Source organism: Anabrus simplex, chromosome 1 (assembly GCF_040414725.1).
Source record: "Anabrus simplex isolate iqAnaSimp1 chromosome 1, ASM4041472v1, whole genome shotgun sequence".
NCBI lineage: Eukaryota > Metazoa > Arthropoda > Insecta > Orthoptera > Tettigoniidae > Anabrus > Anabrus simplex.
Genome location: NC_090265.1, coordinates 454,094,995 through 454,118,775, shown reverse-complemented (window position 1 = coordinate 454,118,775; position 23,781 = coordinate 454,094,995). Strand labels below are relative to the sequence as shown.

General features: G+C 41.8%; 1 protein-coding gene across 3 annotated transcripts in view; it reads left to right on the top strand.

The window, feature by feature from the left end:
• Positions 1–23,781, top strand: part of Lmpt (Limpet) — a 1,284,547-nt gene that overhangs the window by 408,386 nt on the left and 852,380 nt on the right. For all 3 annotated transcript variants that reach the window (XM_067135221.2, XM_067135218.2, XM_067135222.2), the window contains exon 2: positions 17,072–17,157. In XM_067135221.2, coding sequence (XP_066991322.1) covers positions 17,072–17,157 — 86 coding nt within the window. The remainder of the gene's footprint in view (positions 1–17,071; positions 17,158–23,781) is intronic.

Below are 23,781 nucleotides of genomic sequence, written 5' to 3'. Positions count from 1 at the left end.
ATTTAACAATACTATTTCTTATCCGTCGAAAAGGCCAAATGTAATAAAAATACAGAGTACAGCATTTTTTAACGCGGAAAATAACATTATTCAGGTCTGTAAAGGTTAATGATCAGTACACTGAAGCCAACTTGCGCCTGACTGGTTAGCTGCAGCTGTGAGGTTTTGAAAGCATGTATCTCTTTAATCTTAGACGAAACCTTACCGTGCCGGAAATACTCGATTTCATACTAGGCAACTCGTCATTCACTTTATTGGCGAGAGTAGCTTTGTTAAGGATTTCTAAATAGTAAGTGTATTCAGAGTGTGTCTTGGCGTATGTCGGACCAAAGTGATGGTTTTTTTTTTTTTTTGCTTTACGTCGCACCGACACAGATAGGTCTTACGGCGACGATGGGATGGGAAAGGCCTAGGAATGTGAAGGAAGCGGCCGTGGCCTTAATCAAGGTACAGCCCCAGCATTTGCCTGGTGTGAAAATGGGAAACCACGGAAAACCATCCTCAGGGCTGCCGACAGTGGGGTTCGAACCCACTATCTCCGGATTACTGGATACTGGCCGCACTTAAGCGACTGCAGCTATCGAGCTCGGTGGACCAAATTGTAGCTTCCACCGAAGTGTCAGTCTCGTGTACTGACAGTATGGAAGCTGTTGATGTATGGGTATTTGGGTAGCGCTGAGTAATGACATTCGGAATAAGACTAGTGTGACGGAGTGTTATGAAAAGTGCTCGCTGCTCATAGGGTCCGTGGTGATTTTCAGTGGGGAAACTACCTCACTCCTCATCCTGTCTTGATCGCCTAATTATGGCGCCACCATCGGCTTTTGCGGTTTTCCTATAACCACATTTTTAAGAGTGCTATTTGATGCTCTAGCGAGCCTTCGGGATGATGACCCAACAGACAGTTGTTCAGATAATTTTGTTCCGTTGATATCTATCTCGATTCAGTATGGGGTTATTGTAACGTTAAACCCCTTGCAGAAAGAAATGTCCGCCTCTGTGGTGTAGTGGTTAGCGTGATTAGCTGCCACCCCCGGAGGCCCGGGTTCGATTCCCGGCTCTGCCACGAAATTTGAAAAGTGGTACGAGGGGTGGAACGGGGTCCACTCAGCCTCGGGAGGTCAGATTAGTAGAGGTGGGTTCGATTCCCACCTCAGCCATCCTGGATGTGGTTTTCCGTGGTTTCCCACTTCTAACTTAAGGCCACGGCCGCTTCCTTCCCTCTTCCTTGCCTGTCCCATCCAATCTTCCCATCCCTCCACAAGGCCCCTGTTCAGCATAGCAGGTGAGGCCGCCTGGGCGAGGTACTGGTTATCCTCCCCAGTTGTATCCGCCGACCAACAGTCTGAAGCTCCAGGACACTGCCCGTGAGGCAGTAGAGGTGGGATCCCTCGCTGAGTCCGAGGGAAAATCCGACCCTGGAGGGAAAACAGATTAAGAAGGAAAAGCAGAAAGAAATTGTATTTCTGTTTAAAATTTATAATAATGTATTATTTTAAGTCTTGTAAGTTTCCTTCGTGGAATTATAATTTATCTTAATTTCTTAAACGTAATCTGTTAATAAGGACTGATAATCATGTTAATCTCCACCACCATTCGAAAATGTGCAAACATTAAACAATGAATGCCTCTTAATTAAATTGCCCTCTTTCAGTAAAGTTATAAGGGCAAAGGTGGTGCAAAAAGTGAGTTAACAAGAGCTCGCACGAATAAACTTTTTTGCTATTTGTTTTACGTCGCACCGCAAATAAACTTTATCTTACAGGCGTTACTTGTCAACATATTCACCATTTTTTTCCAAGCTCTTGTTGTAACAGTAGACCAAGGCATCGATGCCGGCATGGAAGATATCTGCTAGTGGCTTTACGTCGCACCGACACAGATAGGTCTTATGGCGACGATGGGGTAGGAAAGGCCTAGGAGTTGGAAGGAAGCGGCCGTGGCCTTAATTAAGGTACAACCCCAACATTTGCCTGGTGTGAAAATGGGAAACCACGGAAAACCATTCTCAGAGCTGCCGACAGTGAGATTCGAATCCACTATCTCCCGGATGCAAGCTCACAGCTGCGCGCACCTAACCGCACGGCCAACTCGCCCGGTGAAGATATCTGCGTCCTGTTCCGGAAGGCATGTCATGATACTGATGGCTGTACGTCGTTGCATCCCTTGCCACCCAGGTGCTTCTTCAACGGTCCGAGGAGCTGGAATTCACTGGATGACAGGTCGGGGCTGTAGGGAGGATGGTTCAGATGGTTGATTTCCTCACTGGGGGATCGACAGTGAATGCTGCCAGTTACTGTGACACACTGGAGCATTTGCGAGTACCAATTCGCAGAAAACGGCCTTGACGTCTCTCAATAGGCGTCGTGTTGCTGCACGACAACGTCTGACCACACGCAGCCAAAGACACGCGTGAATTGTTACGACGCTTTCGGTGAGAAGAAGTCAGGAAATAGAGCCACAAAGTCTTGTTGACTTACCTTAGCTGAATGGTCAGCACAGTAGGCTTCCGTTCAGCGGGCCCCAGGTTCAATTCCCGACCGGTTCGAGGACTTCAATCTGAAAGAGTTAATTCCTTGGCTCGAGACTGGGTGCTTGTACTGTCTCCTACATCACTGCAACTCACACACCACTCTCGACACTATCCTCCACCACAATAATACGCAGTTTCCTATGCACGGCAGATGTCACCCGCCCCCATTGGAGTGTTTGTAATTAACAATATCAACCCTTGTGATTTATTATTTTCCAACTTATTGGATCATTTTAGATTTTTCAGTCTAGATTATTTTTGTGTATGATAACCTGATTTTTTATTGGACTAATCTGGGTAATTATCCTTTTGAACTAATGATAACTTTATGAGATGGCTTCTTGTTTTTAAAGCGATCTTTATCCGACGAAACAACTGCAGAAGTGACTCGGGACTCAACTTCGCCTGTTCTCCTGACGGGATGTAAACTTATTTCATAAGGATGGTTAATATACGAGAGATTACATTCAGCTCCTTCGATTTAAGGTCTGTTGCTATGGAGACGTTATGAACGGAATTTCTATTAATCCACTTGACCATTCATCGTGGTGGTGCTGATTATTTTCAAGGAAAATACTGCGAGATAATGATCCTCTATTAACTCTAATCGGGAGATTATCTTTTTCCTGTTTGTGTCACATCACACCGACGCAGGCAGGTTTTATGGCAACAACGGAATAGAACAGGCTGGAACTGTGAAAGAAGCTAACGTCTTCAGGGCTAACGGTGGTGAGGTTCGACACCACCATCTCCCGAAAACAAGCTTACACCTATATGACCTGAACGGCGTAGTCAGCTCGCTCGGTAATCGGAAGAAAGAACAACGGGTTCGACCCTTCGAAGAATGAAGACATTGGGAAAGGAAAGGGAAAATAATGAAAACTGTGGACTACAACACTGTCAAGGTCAGAAGACAACAGGAGTGGACCGAACGAGGGTGAATGGGAAAGCAAACTCGACGAGTTAGTAGAAACAACGACAGACTCAGCTCTCGGTCCCATAGTTGTTACTCTGTGCTGCCATAATTGGAGACGCCGAGCTGCCGGTATTTTATAGCACAGGGGTTCTTTTACGCACCGGTAAGTCTACTGCCACGAAACAGAGTATTTGTGCACAGTACCTTCCAATACCACCGAACTGAGCCTGGGTCGAACGGACCGTTTGGGGCTCAGAAAGTCAATACTCCAATGTCTGAGCCACTCACCTGCATTGTGTATATTCTGTTATTGTTAACTTGATCGTAATTTTAAGGATAAGAACATATTTTTCCGAAACAATATTCCTTCCTCAAGCAAAGCTTCTTCTTCTTCTTCTTCTTCTTCATCTTCTTCTTCTTCTTCTTTTCCTGTCGCTTTTTCCCCACATCTGTAGGGTCGCGGGTGCGAACTGCGTCGCACGTGTGGATTTGGACCTGTTTTACGGCCGTATGCCCTTCCTGACGCCAACCCTATATGAAGGGATGTAATCACTATTGCGTGTTTCTGTGGTGGTTGGCAATGTGATATGTTGTCTGAATATGATGAGGAGAGTGTTGGGACTGACATATACACGGGATGGACATATACACCCCAGACCCCGAGCCAGAAGAATTAATCAGAAGCGATTAAAATCGCCGACTCGGCCGGGAATCAAACACGGGACCCTCTGAACCAAAGGCCAGTACGCTGACCATTCAGCCAACGAGTCGGACTCCTCAAGCGAAGCATAATATGTATAAAAACAAAACAAGAATTCAATAGTCTACGTAGTCTCCGTACTTAATATTCTCTCCGGTGAACCAAAATGTACTCTCTACAGTTTCATGGAAAAAGTTTGAGTATCGTTCCATGTAAGCATTTGCTGTTATTGTTATCCAAGGACACGCTGTGATAGTTACCTGATATTTATTTATTTATTTATTTATTTATTTATTCATTTATTTATTTATTTATTTATTTATTTATTTATTTATTTATTTATTTATTTATTTTGCTATGAGTTAAACATCGCATTAACTCAAGATTTCTTCGGCGGCGATGGGATAGAAAATGGCTAGGATTGGGAAGGAAACTCTCGTGGCCTTAATTAAATTACAGCCCCAGCATTCGCCTGGAATAAAAATGGGAGCTACGGAAAACTGTCTATAGACGTGCCGATGGTGAGGTTCGAGCCCACTATCTCCTGAATGCAAACTTCCAACTACACAGCGCATGCCACAAAGCCAACTTACTTGGTACCAGATATATTCTGTTGATGTATTTCGGAAATGAATTCGGTAGCGGAATTAGGACTGAAATATTCAATTGTCGATGACTGGGAAGAGAGTTCAGTACAGACGTCACGTTGATCGTCTTGGAGCAATCCTTGTTATTATTCACGCAGTCCTGGCATTTCCAGGCTGTTATTGAAGGTCGCTTGATTGCTCACTCATTATTTATGCAGAATGTTTCTTGTAATTCCATGAGCTGTTTTAAGGCCTGGATTCACCATCGCGAGTAAAAGCTTCTAACTTCATTTAAAACTAAGTAAACCGAGATAACAGTTAAATTTGTATTCACCAATAATATTATCGGGTATTATCCCGGTTTAAAATTTTATCGGAGAAAGATTGGACAGTAAAATAGGAATTTTGAGATAATGGCCTTTCCAGATGGCAGCTCGTAGACGACTGATATATTCAACTGAAAGAAAAAATCACAGCGACCAGGAATACGACCGAGTTTATGTAGTAAACCGTCGTAGGTGGATACAAGGATGCGCTACATACTTTGAGGAGTACAGTGCCACTGATTTTGAAACATATTTTAGGCTATATAAGGCTTCGACACTGTTAGTCTTATCCATGATCGAACAAAACCTGAAATTTCCAACAAATAGGTACGAGAAGATTAATTCTCGATAATAGCTTGTACGGTACACGACTGAGTATAATTTTTTAATGAAGAAGTAAAGATTATTGGCTTTTTTGAGTGAAATGTACAAAATGTACGCTGTAATCTGTTTCCTTTTTCCTCAATGATGTTAATATTTTCTGCCACCAAATTCAATAAGTCCTTCTCTTGGATACCACTTTCCATTCAGGAGGTAGTGGGGGTTCAAAACCCACTATCGGCAGCCCTTAAGGTGGTTTTCCGTGGTTTCCTATTCTTAAGCAGGCAGATGCTTTGATTGTACCTTAATCAAGGCTACGGCCGTTCCCTTTACACTCCTAGACCTTTCCTGTCCCATCGTTGCCCTAAGACCTATCTGTATCGGTGCGACGTAAAGCAAATTGTAAAAAAAAAAAAAATACCTTCGATTGGAACGTCATGTTAGACTTCTTTCTTCGTTTCTGGTCAGTAGCAGATATAATTGATGATAAATTATTTGCAAACACGGAAGTGGTGGTAATTTTTGTTGTACGAGGAAGTAAAGCTAAGCAACCTTAACACCAATCAGAGAGGAAAAAATGGAAGGGATCCGATACTTCGAAAAATGAACGTATCGGCCAAAGAAAGATAAGGGCAACGAAGGGCGAGGAAATGAAAGACTCCGTAGGCCTGGCAACCTAATACCGTCGGAGTCGGAAAAGAACAAGAGCGGACCAATGAAGGTCGGATAGAATACATGAAAGTATCAAGCCTAGCACAGGTAAGTGGAAGCAATGCCAGGACTCAGCTGAGAGCCCAGAAGAGCCTCTGGGACCCCTTTTAGTCGCCTCTTACGACAGGCAGGAGATACCGTTGGTGTTATTCTACTGCTCCCGCCCACAGGCGGAACAAACACCCAACCTGCTTTAAAACTTGTTTACTCTTCAATAATGATGGCAGCATGTAGTCATTTTCCTTTTGCCGGGCTGAGTAGCTCAGACGGTTAAGACGCTAGCTTTCTGACCCCAACTTTACAGGTTCAATTTCTGGCTCAGTCCGGTGGTATTTGAAGGTGCTCAAATACGTCAGTCCCGTGTCGCTAGATTTAGCGGCACGTAAAAGAACTCCCACGGGACAAAATTCCGGCACCTCGGAGTCTCTGAAAATCGTAAAAATAGTCAGTGGGACATAAACAAATAATATTATTATTATTATTATTATTATTATTATTATTATTATTATTATTATTATTATTATTATTATCAATCGTACGTCTATGAAAAATTTAAGGTTCAAATTCAGAATGAAAAGGAAACGTAGTTTTGATAAAATGAGATAAAATGAGATTCTGTTTGTAAATACAGAAGTGAGCGTTATGCGACATGATATTATCCGAGTTTTGGACATCCAAGATAACAGCAAAAGTAACTGACGTTGGTGAAAACGGGCCTAGCGGGGTTATATAAAGTTTTAAGTCCATACCTGGAAAGGGTATGACGAGCTTCCTAGACGGTAACGCCATTTCTCCGGGCGGAGAAATTTGTTACGGTGATGTGATTTGCAGAGAAGGTAACGAGCTTGTGGCCGAGGCATAAAATAGGAACTGTCCCGCCATTCGCCTTGGTACATACACAGGAGAATGGAATGTATGTATGTATGTATGTATGTATGTATGTATGTATGTTCAGTCTTCATCCCGAAGGCTGGTTGGATCCTCAACGGTTCCACCATTAGCTACCATAGATGGTCTAGGCTTCACTGAAGAGGCGCACTAGGGAAATCAGGAGGAAGGTAGTTTCCCGTTGCTTTGTTCACTGAGCCAGAAGTTGCTATTACATATCTGTCAGCATATCTATCTGTATGCACCAATCGACCCTTCGAGCAAGATTTTCACACCATGCATAGCAGGGACTAGCTGCTTAAGGAATAGGATTACTTAGCATCGCTCATACCTCAGTCAATTTCACACTGACAGATCAATGAAAGTACCAAAATTGCTCTGGCCCATACCAGAAGAACTAGTAGGCCTACATTCTAGACACTAGGTCGTGCCAGCAAAGGCAATTAGAATGATGATGATGCTTGTTGTTTAAAGGGGCCTAACATCTAGGTCATCGGCCCGTAATGGTACGAAATAAGACGAAATGGAATGACAAATTAAAAGTCCAAAATCCTCCACTGAGCGGAATTCAAAACGTGAGGACGAAGAATGAAAGGATGGGTGGATATGAATTTAAAACAATCAGTGGAACCGACCCACAGTACCTCACGTGCACAGAAACCAAAGAAAATGGAAAATCACGGGAAAATATTCTCACGGCAGCTAATGATAGGGACCGGCCCCTCCGCATCCCGATTGTGGAGCTGCATGGCTAGCCAAATCTAGCCGCTGTTAAGCCGAAGCGTACTCTACTCGGTCTGTCTTAGTTTAGCTCAGCTAAGAGAAGTCTCTGTTTTAAGTCTGGTTTAAGTGAGTGTGTTGAAAGAACGTCTCCCTACACATTTCTGGAGTGTAAACTCTTGATGATGTCATCCTCGTCTGCTGCAATCGGCCGCGCCGCGTCTTAATCACGTTTACCGTTGGGTATTAGCTTTGTGGAGAGCGTAGGTTGAGCGCTTCTCATCCTCCAGTACATTTGTGGTCGAACCGAGCTCTGTCGTTACTATACGGAAGAGTACAGTTCTACCTCTCGTCAAGAGATGGCAGAGCAGTGTGCATTTGCTCTCAGCTTCTTTACTGCCAAGTTTAAACTGCCTTGCCAGTGTTGATTCTGTTCCGGTAAAGTATTTCTGCAATAAAGAGCTGCTCTGTGTTACTGGGAGCGTTGGCCTTCGAATGAGACAGCCCAGTGCTATCGTTATTACTCTTCTTAGCTAAGTCACCGTGGTTGGACTCCAATATCCATATAAGCCCGCGCGGAATTTTCACTACATCATTTAGTTTCATTTTAAATTATACTTTATAATTTACTAATTTCTACACATAATTTCTCTTGAAATCTAGCATACAATGAAGAAAATTCTAAATCTGAGAAGATAATTTACACAGCGTTAAAACCTTAACAATTTCCTTTCAAAGAATTCTGCAGAGATCGAACGTGAGGACTTCGAATGGCACGATGCCCGATCATTATAATAAACTTGATTAATAATAATAATAATAATAATAATAATAATAATAATAATAATAATAATAATAATAATAATAATAATAATAATTGTTTTACGTCCCACTAACTACTCTTTTACTATTTTCGGAGACGCCGAGGTGCCGGAATTTAGTTCCGCAGGAGTTCTTTTACGTGCCAGTAAATCTACCGACACGAGGCTGACGTATTTGACCACCTTCAAATACCACCGGACTGAGCCAGGATCGAACCTGCCAAGTTGGGGGTCAGAAGGCCAGCGCCTTAACCGCCTGAGCCACTCAGCCCGGCGATTATTATTATTATTATTATTATTATTATTATTATTATTATTATTATTATTATCTATTATTATTATTATTATTATCTATTATTAATAATAATAATAATAATAATAATAGATAATAATAATAATAATAATAATAATAATAATAATATAATAATAATAATAGATAATAATAATAATAATAATAATAATAATAATAATAATAATAATAATGCCGAGCTGAGGGGATTAGACGGTGGAGTAGTGGCTTTCTCAGCCAAAATTGGTGGGTTACATCCCGGCACTAAGGTGCTCAAATCCACCAGTCTCGTACGTTAGATTTACCGGCACGTAGTCCGGATCCATGGCTAAATGGTTAGCGTGCTGGCCTTTGGTCACAGAGGTCCCGGGTTCGATTCCAGGCAGCGTCGGGAATTTTAACCAGAATTGGTTAATTTTGCTGGCACGGGGACTGAGTGTATGTGTCGTCTTCATCATCATTTCACCCTTATCACGACGCGTAGGTCGCCTACCTGCACCTGGCGAGCCGAACTTGTCCTCGGACACTCTCGGCACTAAAAGCCATACTCCATTTCATTTCATTATACCGGCAGGTAAAGGAACTTCTGCAGGATAAATTTCCAGCATCTCGTCGTCACTGAATGTCGTAATATTAGTTAATGGGACATAAAAGCAACAATGTTGCCAGTCACTAGTTGTATTTTTTACGAGAAGCATGAATGACACAATTTTCCCTGATATGAAATTATTTAATTGCTGTAAACATAAATGGCGGAAATGTCAACCGAGCGCGCTAAGCAGCCAACCTTGGACATCGTTCTGCGGGAGAGAAAAAATTTCAGTAATAATGTATTTTGCTTAATGTTCTTTCAGTTGTTATAGAACAGACGCCAGTTTGGCACACGAGTTCCTTTACGTGCCATAATCCAACCATATGTGACTTAATACCTGTGGCTCCTTTTGGAGCATGGGGCTTCCGTGAAACACTTAAATCCGGTTCTATTTCTGGCCAGCCACTTCACTTCATTCTAAGACTTTCCCTATTCCTAGGTACTCCTCCTCAGTCGTCTTCTTTCAAGTCTTCTTCGCACGGACGCGTTTTTAACGGCTGTATGTTTTAATATTTCTAATCTTGCGCTTGTGGAATACCTTTTTTGGCTGGTGTTTACGGGTACTCACAAGGTAAAGTTATCGGGATGTGGTAGATATGTCCCATATGTCCAGTCGAGTGCTGTCTTTTCGATGGCCCCAGTGGGCTTCCTTAGAGTATGGCCTATCGAACACCACATTCTCTCCTTTATCTGCTGATTCGTTTCCTCCCATAGATCTTTATTTGACATGACACATGACCATCTTTTGATGATGATCGTAAGCAACAATTCATGAAGACTTCAAGTTGTTTAGTATTCCTCTGGGCGACTTTCCAAGTTTCAAAACCGTAAAGGAGAATGGACTTAACATTTGTGTTAAAAGGTCGTAATTAGTCGTAAGTCCTTCTAAAAATGTCCCTGTACTCCAAATAGGGTACAGTTGAACAAAAGCACCATTTGCTTTCGTAGTACGGCTCTTGATGTCTTCCACTCCTCCAGTTACAGTAGCAATAGTCTCAAGATATAGGAAGGAGTTTATTTGATCTGTACCTTTATCATGTACAGCCAATTTATCATCAATCTTCGAGTTGACCCTCTTCTCGTTGGTCTTATTAAAATTTAACTGAAGCCCAACACCCTCTGCCTCCATCTTCAATAGCATAATCTTCTCTTCCATAGCTCTCTTTCTCTCTCTCTCTTCTTCTTCTTTCTTTTTTTGCATCGCACCGACACAGATAGGTCTTATGGCGACGATGGGACAGGGAAGGGCTAGAAGTGGGAAGGAAGCGGCCATGGCCTTAATTAAGGTAAAGCCCCAGCATTTGCCTGGTGTGAAAATGGGAAACCACGGAAAACCACTTTCAGGGCTGCCGACAGTGGGGTTCGAACCTACTATCTCCCGAATACTGGATACTGGCCTCACTTAAGCGACTGCAGCTATCGAGCTCGGTCTTCCATAGCTCTAAACCTTTGAGCCAGTAGGCAAATATCTGCAAAATCAAGGTTTTCTAGCTTGTCTTGTAAGCTCCACTGAATGCCCGTTTTTCGACTTCCATTTACTCTCCTCATCACACTATCCAACAAGAGTAGGAAGAGTGTTGGAAAAAAATACAGCCTTGTCGAACCCCAAACGTCACATCTGTAGGCTTAGTAAGCTCTCCAGCATGCAGAACCGACATTTATAACCTTCATACATATCCCTTATACAAGATTTGGGATCTTTCACGGTATACCATATTCCTCAAGATTTTGGGATCATTCACGGTATACCATATTCCACAAGTGTTTGCCTCATAACACTTCTATTAAGAGAGCCGAAGGCCTTCTCAAAATCGATAAAAGTCAACAAGAGCTTCAAAGCAATTTCTTGATTCTATCCGGAATTCTTTCCTTTTGTCTTCATCTTGCAATTCTGCACGCTGTTCCAAAATAATTCTTGCCGGGCTGAGTGGCTCAGACGGTTGAGGCGCTGGTTTTCTGAACCCAACTTGGCAGGTTCGATCCTGGCTCAGTCCGTTGGTATCTGAAGGTGCTCAAATACGTCAGCCTCGTGTCGGTAGATTTACTGAAACGTAAAAGAAATCCTGCAGGACTAAATACCGGCACCTTGGCGTCTTCGAAAACCGTAAAAGTAGTTAGTGGGTCGTTAAGCCAATAGCTGTATTATTAAAATAATTCTCATAGTATTTATGAGGTCGACACAACTTCAATACTTGCGGAAGCCGGCCTATTCATCACAAGGCGTAATTTAACAACGTCCTTTATCCGTTCTAAAATGATCCTTGAAACCACCTTGCTGGGTACAAACAACAATGCAATTCCCCTTAAATTACCACATTTAGTAATATCCCATTTCCTTGGTATCTTAACAATCAGATATTTCTTCCATTCGGCTGGTAGCTTTTCCTCGTTTCAAATCCATTCCAACAAGGATTGCGGCAATTTTTCTGGTGGCTCAATATCTGCTTTATTTCTGGCGCGATATTGTCCATACCTGACGTTTTTCCAGTTCTTATTTGTTTTAATGTTTTCTCTATTTCTGAACAGGTTGGGGGTTGTAAATGTATTCTTAGGTCACTATTTACAGATTCCATTTGTTGGTTATCAGTGTGCTCTATCTCTTTTGAACACCTCCGTGAAATGTTCCTTCTAACTGTTGTACCTGGGTGGGCAGTAATTCGCCTCTCTTGCTTTTAACAGGCTTATTCCTGATAAAACCTTTCTTTGACAGTTTCTTTGTGATACTACACAGTTCTTCAGCTTCTCTCCTCGCCGACGCTCCGTCTACCTTTTGTGCTTGCTCATCCACCCACTGTATACGATCTTTCTTTACTCCTTTCTTCACACTTATCAGCTTCTACGTATTCCCTCCGTGCTGCCACTTTCTGCTGTCTTGTTTTTACTCATATTAACCTTCGCCTTAACTTACTTCCTGGCCTATATATTTTCCCAAATGCCATCAGTTATCCGCTTCTTCATATGATGTTTGTGGAATCCAAGTACCTTCTCAACGACTTCCAGGTATACGTCCGTAAGTTTTTCTTTCATGCTGATTCAACATCCATCTCAGGTTCCGATTCAAGTTCAACTGCAGGTTCTACTGTAGTTTAACAGCAAGAGCTTCAAATCGATTTCTTAATTCAATCCGGAATTCTTTCCATTTGTCTTGATCTTGGAATTTACCTACATCAAACTTCTCGTTTTGCCTTTCAAATTGCCTTCCACTTGCGTCAACCTTCATTTTAGACTCGGCAACTACGAAATGGTGATCACATCCAATATCCACCCCTCTTTTGTTTCTTACATCAGTCAGCGATCTTCTGAAGCTTCTACTTATGGCAGTGTAGTATATCTGGTTTTCTGTAACATGATCTGACTATACCCATTTTAACTTGTGTTACATGGAAATAGAGCACCACCCTCTACTGGATCATGAAAGGCACATATTGAAGAGCTCCCTATTTTCATTCGAGTCACCAACTCTATGCACTCCCAAACTTTGTTCCAGGTCCTCATTGTTAGAACTAAACTTGGTAATCAAGTTCTCTATCACAATAATATCTCTCATCCCCATTCTCTTAATAGTCTCGTTTAATTCGTAGTATAATTCTTTCTTTTTTTTTTGTCTCGGACGTATCTGTGGGAGTATAACACTGAATATCGGTCACATTGGGAAAACGGGTCATGATTCGAGCTGTCATCAGCCTCTCTGAGATTGGTTTCCAATCCAACAGGCTCCTCTCAGCAATTTTATTCAATAGCAATCCTACGCCGTTCTGTGTTTAGCATCTTACCCCATTTGTCCAGAATAAAGGAATTTTCTCCTGTTAAGAGTCTGTATTTCCCCAAAGTCTGGCCACGGTACTTCATTTAACACCAGGATGTCGAGCCTGTATTATTCCATCACTTTAGCCACTTGCTTCAGTCTGCTACTCTCTCTTAAGGTTCTAACATTCCAGAAACCGATTATCGTTTACCGGTTCATACCAAAAGTAGTCATTTTATTATCCGTCTGGTTGTGTTTCACTTGTTTCTTTAATAGTGCTTTTTGAAGATTATGGGAGTAATTAGCCCTCAGCAACCCTACCTTGGTGGTAGGGCTGCCACCTAAAGCCTCCAAGCCTGCTGTTTACTGTAGGGGTGTCCGACTCGTTGGCTGAACTGTCAGCGTACTGGCCTTCGGTTCAGAGGGTCCCGGGTTCGATTCCCGCCGGGTCGGGGATTTTAACCTTAATTGGTTAATTCCAATGGCACGGGGGCTGGCTGTACTGTATGTGTTGTCTTCATCATCATTTCATCCTCATCACGACGCGCAGGTCGCCTACGGGTGTCAAATAGAAAGACCTGAACCTGGCGAGCCGAACCCGTCCTGGGATATCCCGGCACTAAAAGCCATACGACATTTCATTTACTGTAGGGGTTGCCTCCCTTAACCTTTGAAAATCCCTCTTCACCATAAGGTAGTGGTTCCCCCTCTTTATTTAACCCCGAGTGAGTAAGATTGCCTCGTCCGCCAGCTTTGGCGTTCAGAAGGTCTCCTTCTCCGCCGCACCTGACGTTGAGGACTTCGCCAGAGCCCCGTTAGCCGTTTACAGATACCGTAGAGGTCATGGGGCACTCAAGGTCCCCACAGTACATCACTCTCACAGGCAGTCCCCTATTTCATAATCTTGTCTATCTCCCACGACGTGGACGACGCGTTGGAGTTAAGGGAGACTAACGATATGAAGTTGTCTTTACACCCTCAAATGTCACACCTCAGCAGGGATCGGACCCATTATCTAGAGAACAGAAGGGCAGAAACGAATCGACTGCATCACTGACGTTGGCACCAAAGACCCGTAATTCCTGACGTTGTCTGAGTGGTACGTACATCTTCCTTCTATTTGTCTGTTTGTTAGTTCTAAATGCTAGTAGTGCACGTCCTAATAGATCGTCCGTTTGCGGGGACAAATGATACCAATGAACGTCCGAAGTAAGGGTCTATTCTGTAGGAGTACCTCGTAATAAACATCAGCTTCGAATTTCCAGCGGACGCAGATCCCAATCTTCTTTGCAAAAATATGATGCAAGGAAGCAATTCTCGAGCTGTTGAGGAACCAGTAATGCTCTATACACGTCGTAATTGGCTTTAAATATATTTTGGATGCTTCCCCGACTTTAAATTCAGGGTAACAGAGTCGCGACTCCATACCGAACCATGGAACAGGTCCCTATCAAAATAGCTCCACATATTCATAAAGCCATGACTAAATGGTGTAAGTACCAGGAGTAGAAGTAAAACCTTCCGACTTCATATTACCTTCTCTGAATTCCCTGGCTCAGAAAGAGATGTGCACAACTAGTAGGGTATAACAGATTGAAACTTCCTTCCTTCCTTCCTTCCTTCCTTCCTTCCTTCCTTCCTTCAAAACTGTTAAATCCCCCTCCTTCCCCAACAAATATGCCTAGTCGTGAGATTGTTGCATTTTATTTGTACTGGATGCACAGTATTGGATGCAAAGTACGTGTTAAGTCTGTAAACGATAGCAACTTTGTAGTTTTACACCACTGTTGGTATCGTGATCATAGCCACGGAGCCTCCAGTCTTACGTGCAATTCGAACCTGATGGACATAACATTTTTCATTTCAAGAATCCTACATGCATTAGTACCGCGGCCGCCTTGGTGAGAAACCAGTTACGATGTCATTCGACTATCAAACACTCCGCCTCCCCGCATCCCATTGTGAAGTTTGTCTAGTAGTTACAGAAATGGCTGCATAATGCTCAAATTTTTGACCTTGTTACTTTCATTTATCTGACTTAGTCTCACCCTTTAACTTTGACAGTATGAAAGTGACTGAGACATGAACGATGCTGGTAACGCTATTCCTTATGCAGCCAGTCCCATCGATTATTAATGTGAAGGAATTTGCTCATTAGGTTAGTTGCTGTATGCATTTCAGTGAGTTTGGAAAACTGATATGTAGCACACCTTCTGGCTCGGTGATAAAATCAAGAGAACAGCTTCACTTCTCCTTTTTCTAGTACGCCTCTTCAGTGACACCTATGTTTATTATGACAGCCTCTCGGGTGAGGCCTCAGCATACATAGACCTGAAAATTGCCTTCTTTTTTTTCCCCGAGCAAAGGGATACTAACTTTGTGAGCGACGATCAATTAGTGTCACGAATTGGATTTTGATGAAAATTATTAGGCCTACTTTGAACAGCTGTTAAGAGATAATATTTCTCTAAGTTGTCGGTAGCTGTGCATAACGGTGAGGGAATGCTGGAGTCAAGTCAGTTACTCGTTTTTAATTAGAGCCAAGATTTACTGAGCATTGTCAATGGTTTTAAACATCTTAGCGTCGAAAAACGCAGGGAGAATTCATGTTGTAATTTATAAGCAGTTAACAGTTGCTCAGTGTATATCAAATCCCAGTCCGTCCCCCTATACCGCAAATTCTTCAAATCGGATAATGGATCTATATCTCATACTGGATCTTCTTTGAAGGCTCATTGCCAAGTTCCGATTATACTGCGATCGTTCCCTCAGTCTCAGCAATTGAGCATGTCAATCCATCCCGCCAACTACTTTTATGCTTTTCGGACATGCTGAGGTGCCGTAATTTTGTACCACAGGAGTTCCTTTAGTCAACTATAAAACTACCGACACCAGGTCGAAGTATTTAAGTAGCCCTGCTTTCAAATACCAACGGATTAAGCCGGCTTGAGCTTAGAAGGCCAGTACTCTACTGTGAGCCATTCAGCCTGGCTGGCATCAATGAACAGTCTAGATCTTTTGTAACAAAGATTTCCACATGTCCCCGTCCCATTGTTGAACACCATACCTATTTCAAATACATACACTGACTGTTTTGTCCAATTCCTAGAGGACGTCGCCCACCCTCTACGTTGATCTACATGGCAAGAAGAGACCTATATTCTACTACTGCTTCGACCTAGAGTCTTGGGACAACGTGGTGAACAGCCTCATGCACTTAGTGGTGTGAAGTCTGTTTGATAACATGTACCCATGATGCGTGTAATAGCGAGCACGTAGTAAACTCAATTTCAACAGTTATACACTGCATCACAAACCTATAATACATACGTAATGAGGTAATTTCGCTGCCCAGGTGCTTTTCTGCTGAGGTATGGCGTTTACACTCTACTGTATCTTCTGGCATGGGCTAGAGTAAGTTTGTTTTGTTTTCATAGTTTTGTCTCAGTCTCATATTTGGCTTTGACAATATGAAAGTGACTGAAGTATGTGCGATGGCTATATGCATTTCAATGGGGTTGACAGGCTAATATTTGTGAGTACCTTCTGGATCAGCGAGAAAAGCAACAGCAAATCACGTCCTCATTTCCTTAGTTCGCCTCACCATTGATGTCTAGGCTGGATGATGGATCGAACGAACCTTCGGATTGAGGCTCGACGTTTATGCAGATAATTTACTCTCTTATAAATATATATAATAGCTAAAAATGAGCCAAGCACCAGAATGAACAACAAGAACACATTTTTCCAGGGCTATGGTGATGTACTACTGTAGCCTGAGAAGCGCCAAGTGAGTTTCGCATCGTCCAGTCAAAGAGGATGAATTGTTGTGGAAAATCCTACATACTGGTAGCTGTATTGTACATTGTTATAAATTATAGAAGAATACACACATAATAATATTTTGTTTGGTTTGTTGCAGGGTATCCTGGTCCAGGAGGTGGACGAAGGACAGCCATGTTTGGCATGTCGCGAGAACTGCACCGGCTTCACGCCGCATATGTGGAGGTGAGTAATGCCTTCATCAGACATTCGCAAAATTCCTTCCATAAAGCCTTTGTTTCTGAGTGATGTTTTGATGATATCTAGTTTATTTGTTCCTGAAAGGCATAGGCGTGTGGTCAAGGAATAAGCTACTGCTGATCCAGCAGAGAATATTGCCCACGAGTGCAGTGTACAGCTGGTGTCTGAATGTACAAGACGAAAGGACGTAGCGCCAAGATACTCATCATCTTCAGTTACACCATGTCCATGTACATTACCGATCATTAAAATTTCGACACGTCCGTCGTATCGATATCATTGAATACAGTACAGTATATCCCTTCTAATGTTAACATTAAACCTTTTACAATAAAATTTCCATTATTCATGTATCTCTTTTACGAAACTGCCATCACTTCATACTTGAGACGCGATCAGCGGCGTAACGTTAGGGTCCGCAGGCGGGCCCGGGTCTATAAGGGGCCCCGCAGAGTCCTCGCAGACCCTAGCCCAGGGCCTCTCAAACGCTCAAAATCTCACGCGTGCCAACTGAGGCGCAGAGTTCCTGTGCACAGTGCATCGATCTCACTCGGCTCGGACCAGCGCGTCGTCTCTGAGCTACTCGGCTAAGCTCAGCTCAACTCGGCTCGGATTTGGAGCGCTACGGAGCAAGTGACGAAGAAGGAGACAGCGGAGCGAGCGAGACGGGGCGTGAGGAAAGAGAGAGACAGCGCTATTGCTCCAAAGCAAACAAACGAAGTCGTTTTTTGCACCGTGCACAGCGCAATGCACTGGTGCATGCACAATGAGAGGCCCTGCTCCTAGCTTAATGTCACTCTGCACGGAAATAGTCTGGACGGTCGAAATTTTTTTTTTTTACAATTACTGTACGTAGCAGCAGTTTATTGTTTTGAGTGTAACACAGCACAGCTTGCGCAACACCGCGACACGCTCTTCAGAAAAGACCTGCACCTAATTGTATAGTCATAATTACAGTAATTAAAATTGATACAGAAATATAATATTTTAGTTAGCAAAAGATACTTTATTCATATAGTATTATGCACCTGATAGGCCTATAGTATTATCCTCAAATTTTGCAGAACATTTAACTTTGTGACGCATTTATTCTGCAACAGTGTATAACGCCAATAAGAAGTTGTAGTAACAGTCAGTCGACTCAGTTTCGAATGAGCTCCTCTTGTGCGAAGTTAAGAAGTTTCAGTTGTGCGGTTTGTTATTTTTCAAACTTTATTTGAACAGTTTCTTAATTTAATTTTTTGTTCGATATTTTTCTGTGTTGTAATCGAATAAATTACTGTAACCGATACTTCGGTATCGATTACAGAATATAGGTCTGTAGATACTGAAAAGATGAAACCAATTAAAGTTAATTACGAATTTCTAAGTGGTTCATGGTTGGCAGTTCAGCGGCTTAGCTTTTAAACTACGGGGACAGTCAAATAAAACGTGTTAAACATTATTTTTAATAATCGTACAATAACAAGTAATCCCTCTGTTCATATAACTAGACAGTGTATTGCATACATTCTACCTACTGTAATTAAATTTATATTACGTTATTCATAGATTTTACATTGTATTTGAGGGGTCCGATTTTTTGTTTTGGAAGGCGGGCCCGTTTTATATTTGTTACGGCCCTGGTCAAGATCAAGATTTAGTTGATATTTTGTTTTATCTATAGGAATATGACGAGAGCTCCAGGAGGTATCTAAAGAAAATCCAGAGGCCTTCTTCTTCTTTACCTGTTATCCCTCCAGGGTCGGTTTCTCCCGCGGACTCAGCGTGGGATCTCACCTCTACCGCCTCAAGGGCAGTGTCCTGGAGCTTCAGACTCTGGGTCGGGGGATACAATCGGAGAGAATGACCAGTACCTCGCCCAGGCGGCCTCACCTGCTATGCTGAGCAGAGGCCTTGCGGGGGGATGGGGAGATTGGGAGGGATAGACAAGGAAGAGGAAAGGAAGCGGCCGTGGCCTTAAGTTAGGTACCATCCTGGCATTTGCCTGGAGAAGAAATGGGAAACCACGGAAAACCACTTCCAGGATGGCTGAGGTGGGAATCGAACCCACCTCTACTCATTTGACCTCCCGAGGCTGAGTGGACCCCGTTCCTGCCCTATTTTCACATTTTCAAATTTCGTGGCAGAGCCGGAAATCGAACCCGGGGCTCCGGTGGTGGCAGCTAATCACACTAACCACTACACCACAGAGGCGGACAAATCCAGAGGTCGATTAGTATTTATTTTGACCATTTAGCGAATAACTACAACTGGCATAAGTACAATAACTACAGAGTCACGATAATGAAAGCCTATAAATATAAAACAAATCAAATACATAGGTATTTATGACCTGTACAGAGAACAAAAATTCCTACACGGAAATATACACATTTTTGTGCATTTGAACTCTTCAGGCCGCAGTCGGCTGTCAGTTCATCAGAATCACACAGATACATCCTCTTGACTGTCCGACTCCATGGCTAAATGGTTAGCGTGCTGGCTTTTGGTCTATAGAGTCCCAAGTTCGATTCCCGGCCGGGTCGAGGATTTTAACCTTGATTAATTACAATGGTTCGGGGGCTGGGTGTGTGTGCTGTCTTCAGCATTAGAATTCATCACAGGTAGGGCCCTATCCTCACAAACGCACCAGGCCTTTTCGGAGGCCACACGCCAGTATCATTATTATTATTATTATTATTATTATTATTATTATTATTATTATTATTATTATTATCCTGTTGAGTGTGTGGTCTGTCGTCAAATGCGTTATTGAATATATTTCAGCATGGAATTCTGATGAATTTACGTAAAAACAAGTACAAGTAGGTGCGATAAAATAAAGTGATAACAGGAAAACGATAAATTTATGGCGATAGACGGCTGTTGATCTTTTGAATTTCCTGATATTTTTGTACCGGATTGGTCACTGGAGCCTTGAGCTACATATGTTGTAACGGTTCAAATCCCGTTACAAGATGATATCTGGATTTTTATTATTGTATGATTTTATCTGTATTTTATTATTATTATTATTATTATTATTATTATTATTATTATTATTATTGTTATTATTATTATTATTATTATGTCAGTATTATTATTATGTTATCTGTGATATTGTACTATTATTGTAATTATCCGTTTTATTCAATTTTGCAATTGCCTGTTGCTTGCAAGATTGCACTTAGGTGTATACATATATACGTATGTGTAGTATAACACTCAATACCTGTACAGTGAGAATTGTTGTATATATCAGAGATTAGATGTGACGTTGGGACATTGTGCAGGATTAGTGGAGATTCTGCCAAGTCATCGCCAAGCCATGGCTACGTCATCGTATTTATTTAGCAATGCGCGCACGGACTCAGTCGCCGCGGGGCTATTTCACCACTGGATGTAATATCTGTCGCGTAGGTGGGAGTATGTCATTGTTATTTCTGGAGATTACGTAGTTGTGTCAACCAACGTCTATATAAGGTAGCTCCATATTGTAGCGTCAGTCATTACTTATACGGATGCAGTACAGTGAAGTAGTCTACTAGATCAAGAGGCCTTAGTTGGTCCGGCAACCAGTGTGAACGAGAGATGGTGAAGACTCAGTGAGCCATTATTGGTCATTGAGAGAGTGAGACCAAATGGTTGGTCCGTCACTTAGTGGAAGACGCGGACGCAAGGCTTACCAAGGAGTCAGAGAGGGCAACCCTGGACCTGCCAAGAGGTCATACCATATTGACTTACAAAGAAGTCAGATGATATGGAGAAGAAGCAGTCTCAAGGATGTATCACCACGTTAGGCGTGACACATCTACAGTAAACACCAGATCAAAGGAATACGTCGTAATCACACTCAAAGTGTTAAAGGTACAGTCAAGTGAATCAGTGAGGGAAACATTTCGTATAAATTGTTAAATGTCCGGTCAAGAAGAATTCAAATTCATGCCTAGTTTCTTTCAGTTGCAATGTCATAATTTCATATTCTCATCTGTTTTATCGCAACAAGACTCACTATTTTTTTATATATTATTTAAAGAATATATATTGTTCTATCAAACGAATTCAGAGTTTCATTTCATTGACAGTAAAATATCTTAACCTCAAAATTAATGGGGAAACCGAACGCCAATCTCCTTTTCCCAGAACTGATATGGTATGTTGTCAAAAGTAAGCTTATTACCCCACACCCTGTTAGTTTAGTATTAAATATAAAAGTTCACAATGTATGTTCAGTCCGTCAGCGATTCCGCTGGTGGGATCTTCAACAGCTCCGCCATCAGCTGTCATAGATGGCCTAGGCATCACTGCAGAGGCGTACTAGGGAAATGAGGAGTGAGGTAGTTTTCCGTTGCTTTCCTCGCCGAGCCAAGTTACTATTACATATCAGTCTGCCAAGCCCACCGAAATGCATGCACCAACTGACCCTATGAGCAACATTTTCACACCATTCATAGCAGGGACTGGCTGCATTGAGCTACATAGCCTTCAGTAATATAATGAGCTACATAGCCTTCAGTAATATAACGAGAGCCCCAGGATTTATCTACAAAGCTCGGGTTGTATTATTTTAACTATCATAGGTAGGACGCCATCCTCACAGACGCGCCGGTCGCCTATGAGGCGTCAACTAGAAAGATCTGCACTAGACCTCTCCGGAGTCCTCACGCCATTATTAAAGCTATTCATAACCTATATAGAGAGAATAAAACTTCGGAAGTATACTTTATGATAACTTTCAAATGTAGCTTGTTTACCACAAATTAATTGAATTCAGGAAATTTTCGATTTTATTCAAAGTCCATCGCCATTGAAATTGTGAATGTTTGACGTCAAGTATGAAGTGATAGCAGTTTCATTAAAAAACGTCGAAACTTAAGTCCCTGAATTGTAATAATTTATGATAAAAACAACATCTAAAACTAGGGTCGCGAAGCTATCAGCTTGCATTCGGAGATGGTGGGTTCGAATCCCACCTTTGGAAGCTCTGAAGATAATTTACCGTGGTTTCACATTTTCACACCAGACAAATGCTGGGGCAGTAGCTTAAATACGTCCACGGCTCCGTTTCCGTGCTAATCCTAGCACATTCCCAATCTTCCGTCGCCAAAAATTTTGAGGGTTTAGTGCGGCGTAAAATCACTAGCAAAAGGAAAAAAATGTTAGTAATAACCTAAACCCATATATAATGAGTAAATAGGCCTACTACGTCATCTCTGCTACTACTATTTTTCTAAATATAATTTTAATTTTGCGCTTAAACTCTTTGGTCTCCAGTCTCCCAATATGTCGGCTGTTGACTTCATCAGAATAACGAAGTCTGTGGTCTGTGGTCAAATGTATTATTGTAGATATTTCAGTGCGCTATTCTGATGAATAGTGCACGTAGGTGCAATTCTACGAAAGTGATAATTTAAAAAATGACACAATTGTTATGATAGACAGCTGTTGATTCGTTGAAGTTCCTAATATTCTCACTCCGGATTGGTGAATGGAACCATCAGCTAAACAGTCTCCGAAATTCGTCCTCGGGTTAATATGAGATACATTAAATATTCTGTATCGCGTCCCGAAAATTAAGGTAGCCTGGCTTCTCATAAATAACCTAAATTTAAACATTGAACTTCGGTCAGTTGACATCACCTATTTTATTTTAAACTGTTATTCCTTTCGTCGTTAAGTCACCAAGAACCTATGAATAAACATAGCACTTTCATAAGCCTCTATTCGTAACTGGCATAGGACATCACCGCTCAAAATTATTGAGATTTAAGAATCATCTCCAAAGTCACCTTTACGTCCCCTACCTTTCAAGGCAAAATCCCCATCATTCTTTTTCTAGGTAACCTATCCCGATCCTCTGTTCGCCTCAAAGGCTGTTCACACCTACAGCTTCATCCAAATTATTCATATTTAGTTATTGCTGCCATTATTTCTAGTTCATGAATAAGATATTTGACATTCACCCAGCATTCTCTCTAGTATTGGAAATTTGGCTTTAAAACAGAGCGATATTTAAGGATAATTTGGCCAGCGAATTCACTTCATACTTAGGCCTACACGATACAGTTCATCCCAACTGTGAACGTAAAAATACTTGGGTGTATACGTCTGGTCCTGAGGCTCTAGGCTTTTCTCTCTGTCACTACATCTTTTCGTACCCTTTTTTCTGTAAGGCAGATTCAATAGATAATTTCCAGATGGATTGTCAGAACTAATCACTTTAGTTACGAATGTCAGTTCTATAATCACTAAGTATAGATAACACCATTTCCCTTGACATTCTACCCTACACTTTTTCTAGATCAGTCCAGTCTGACATACATCTCCATTCCTTTTCTAGAATTTCTTGGTTACTTGACGCATCTAGAAATCTGCTTCTGGCAACTTCTCTCTAGTCTGAAGCTGCACGAGTTTTCTTCTGTCTTATTCTCTTCCAATGATCACAATGTGTAAGAGTGTCTGTTTTGCAAAGAATTATAACTTTAGTGATGATGATGATGATGATGATAATAATAATAATAATAATAATATAATAATAATAATAATAATAATAATAATAATAATAATAATAATAAGAAGAAGAAGAAGAAGAAGAAGAAGAAGAAGAATTTTGTATGGGTACCGCCA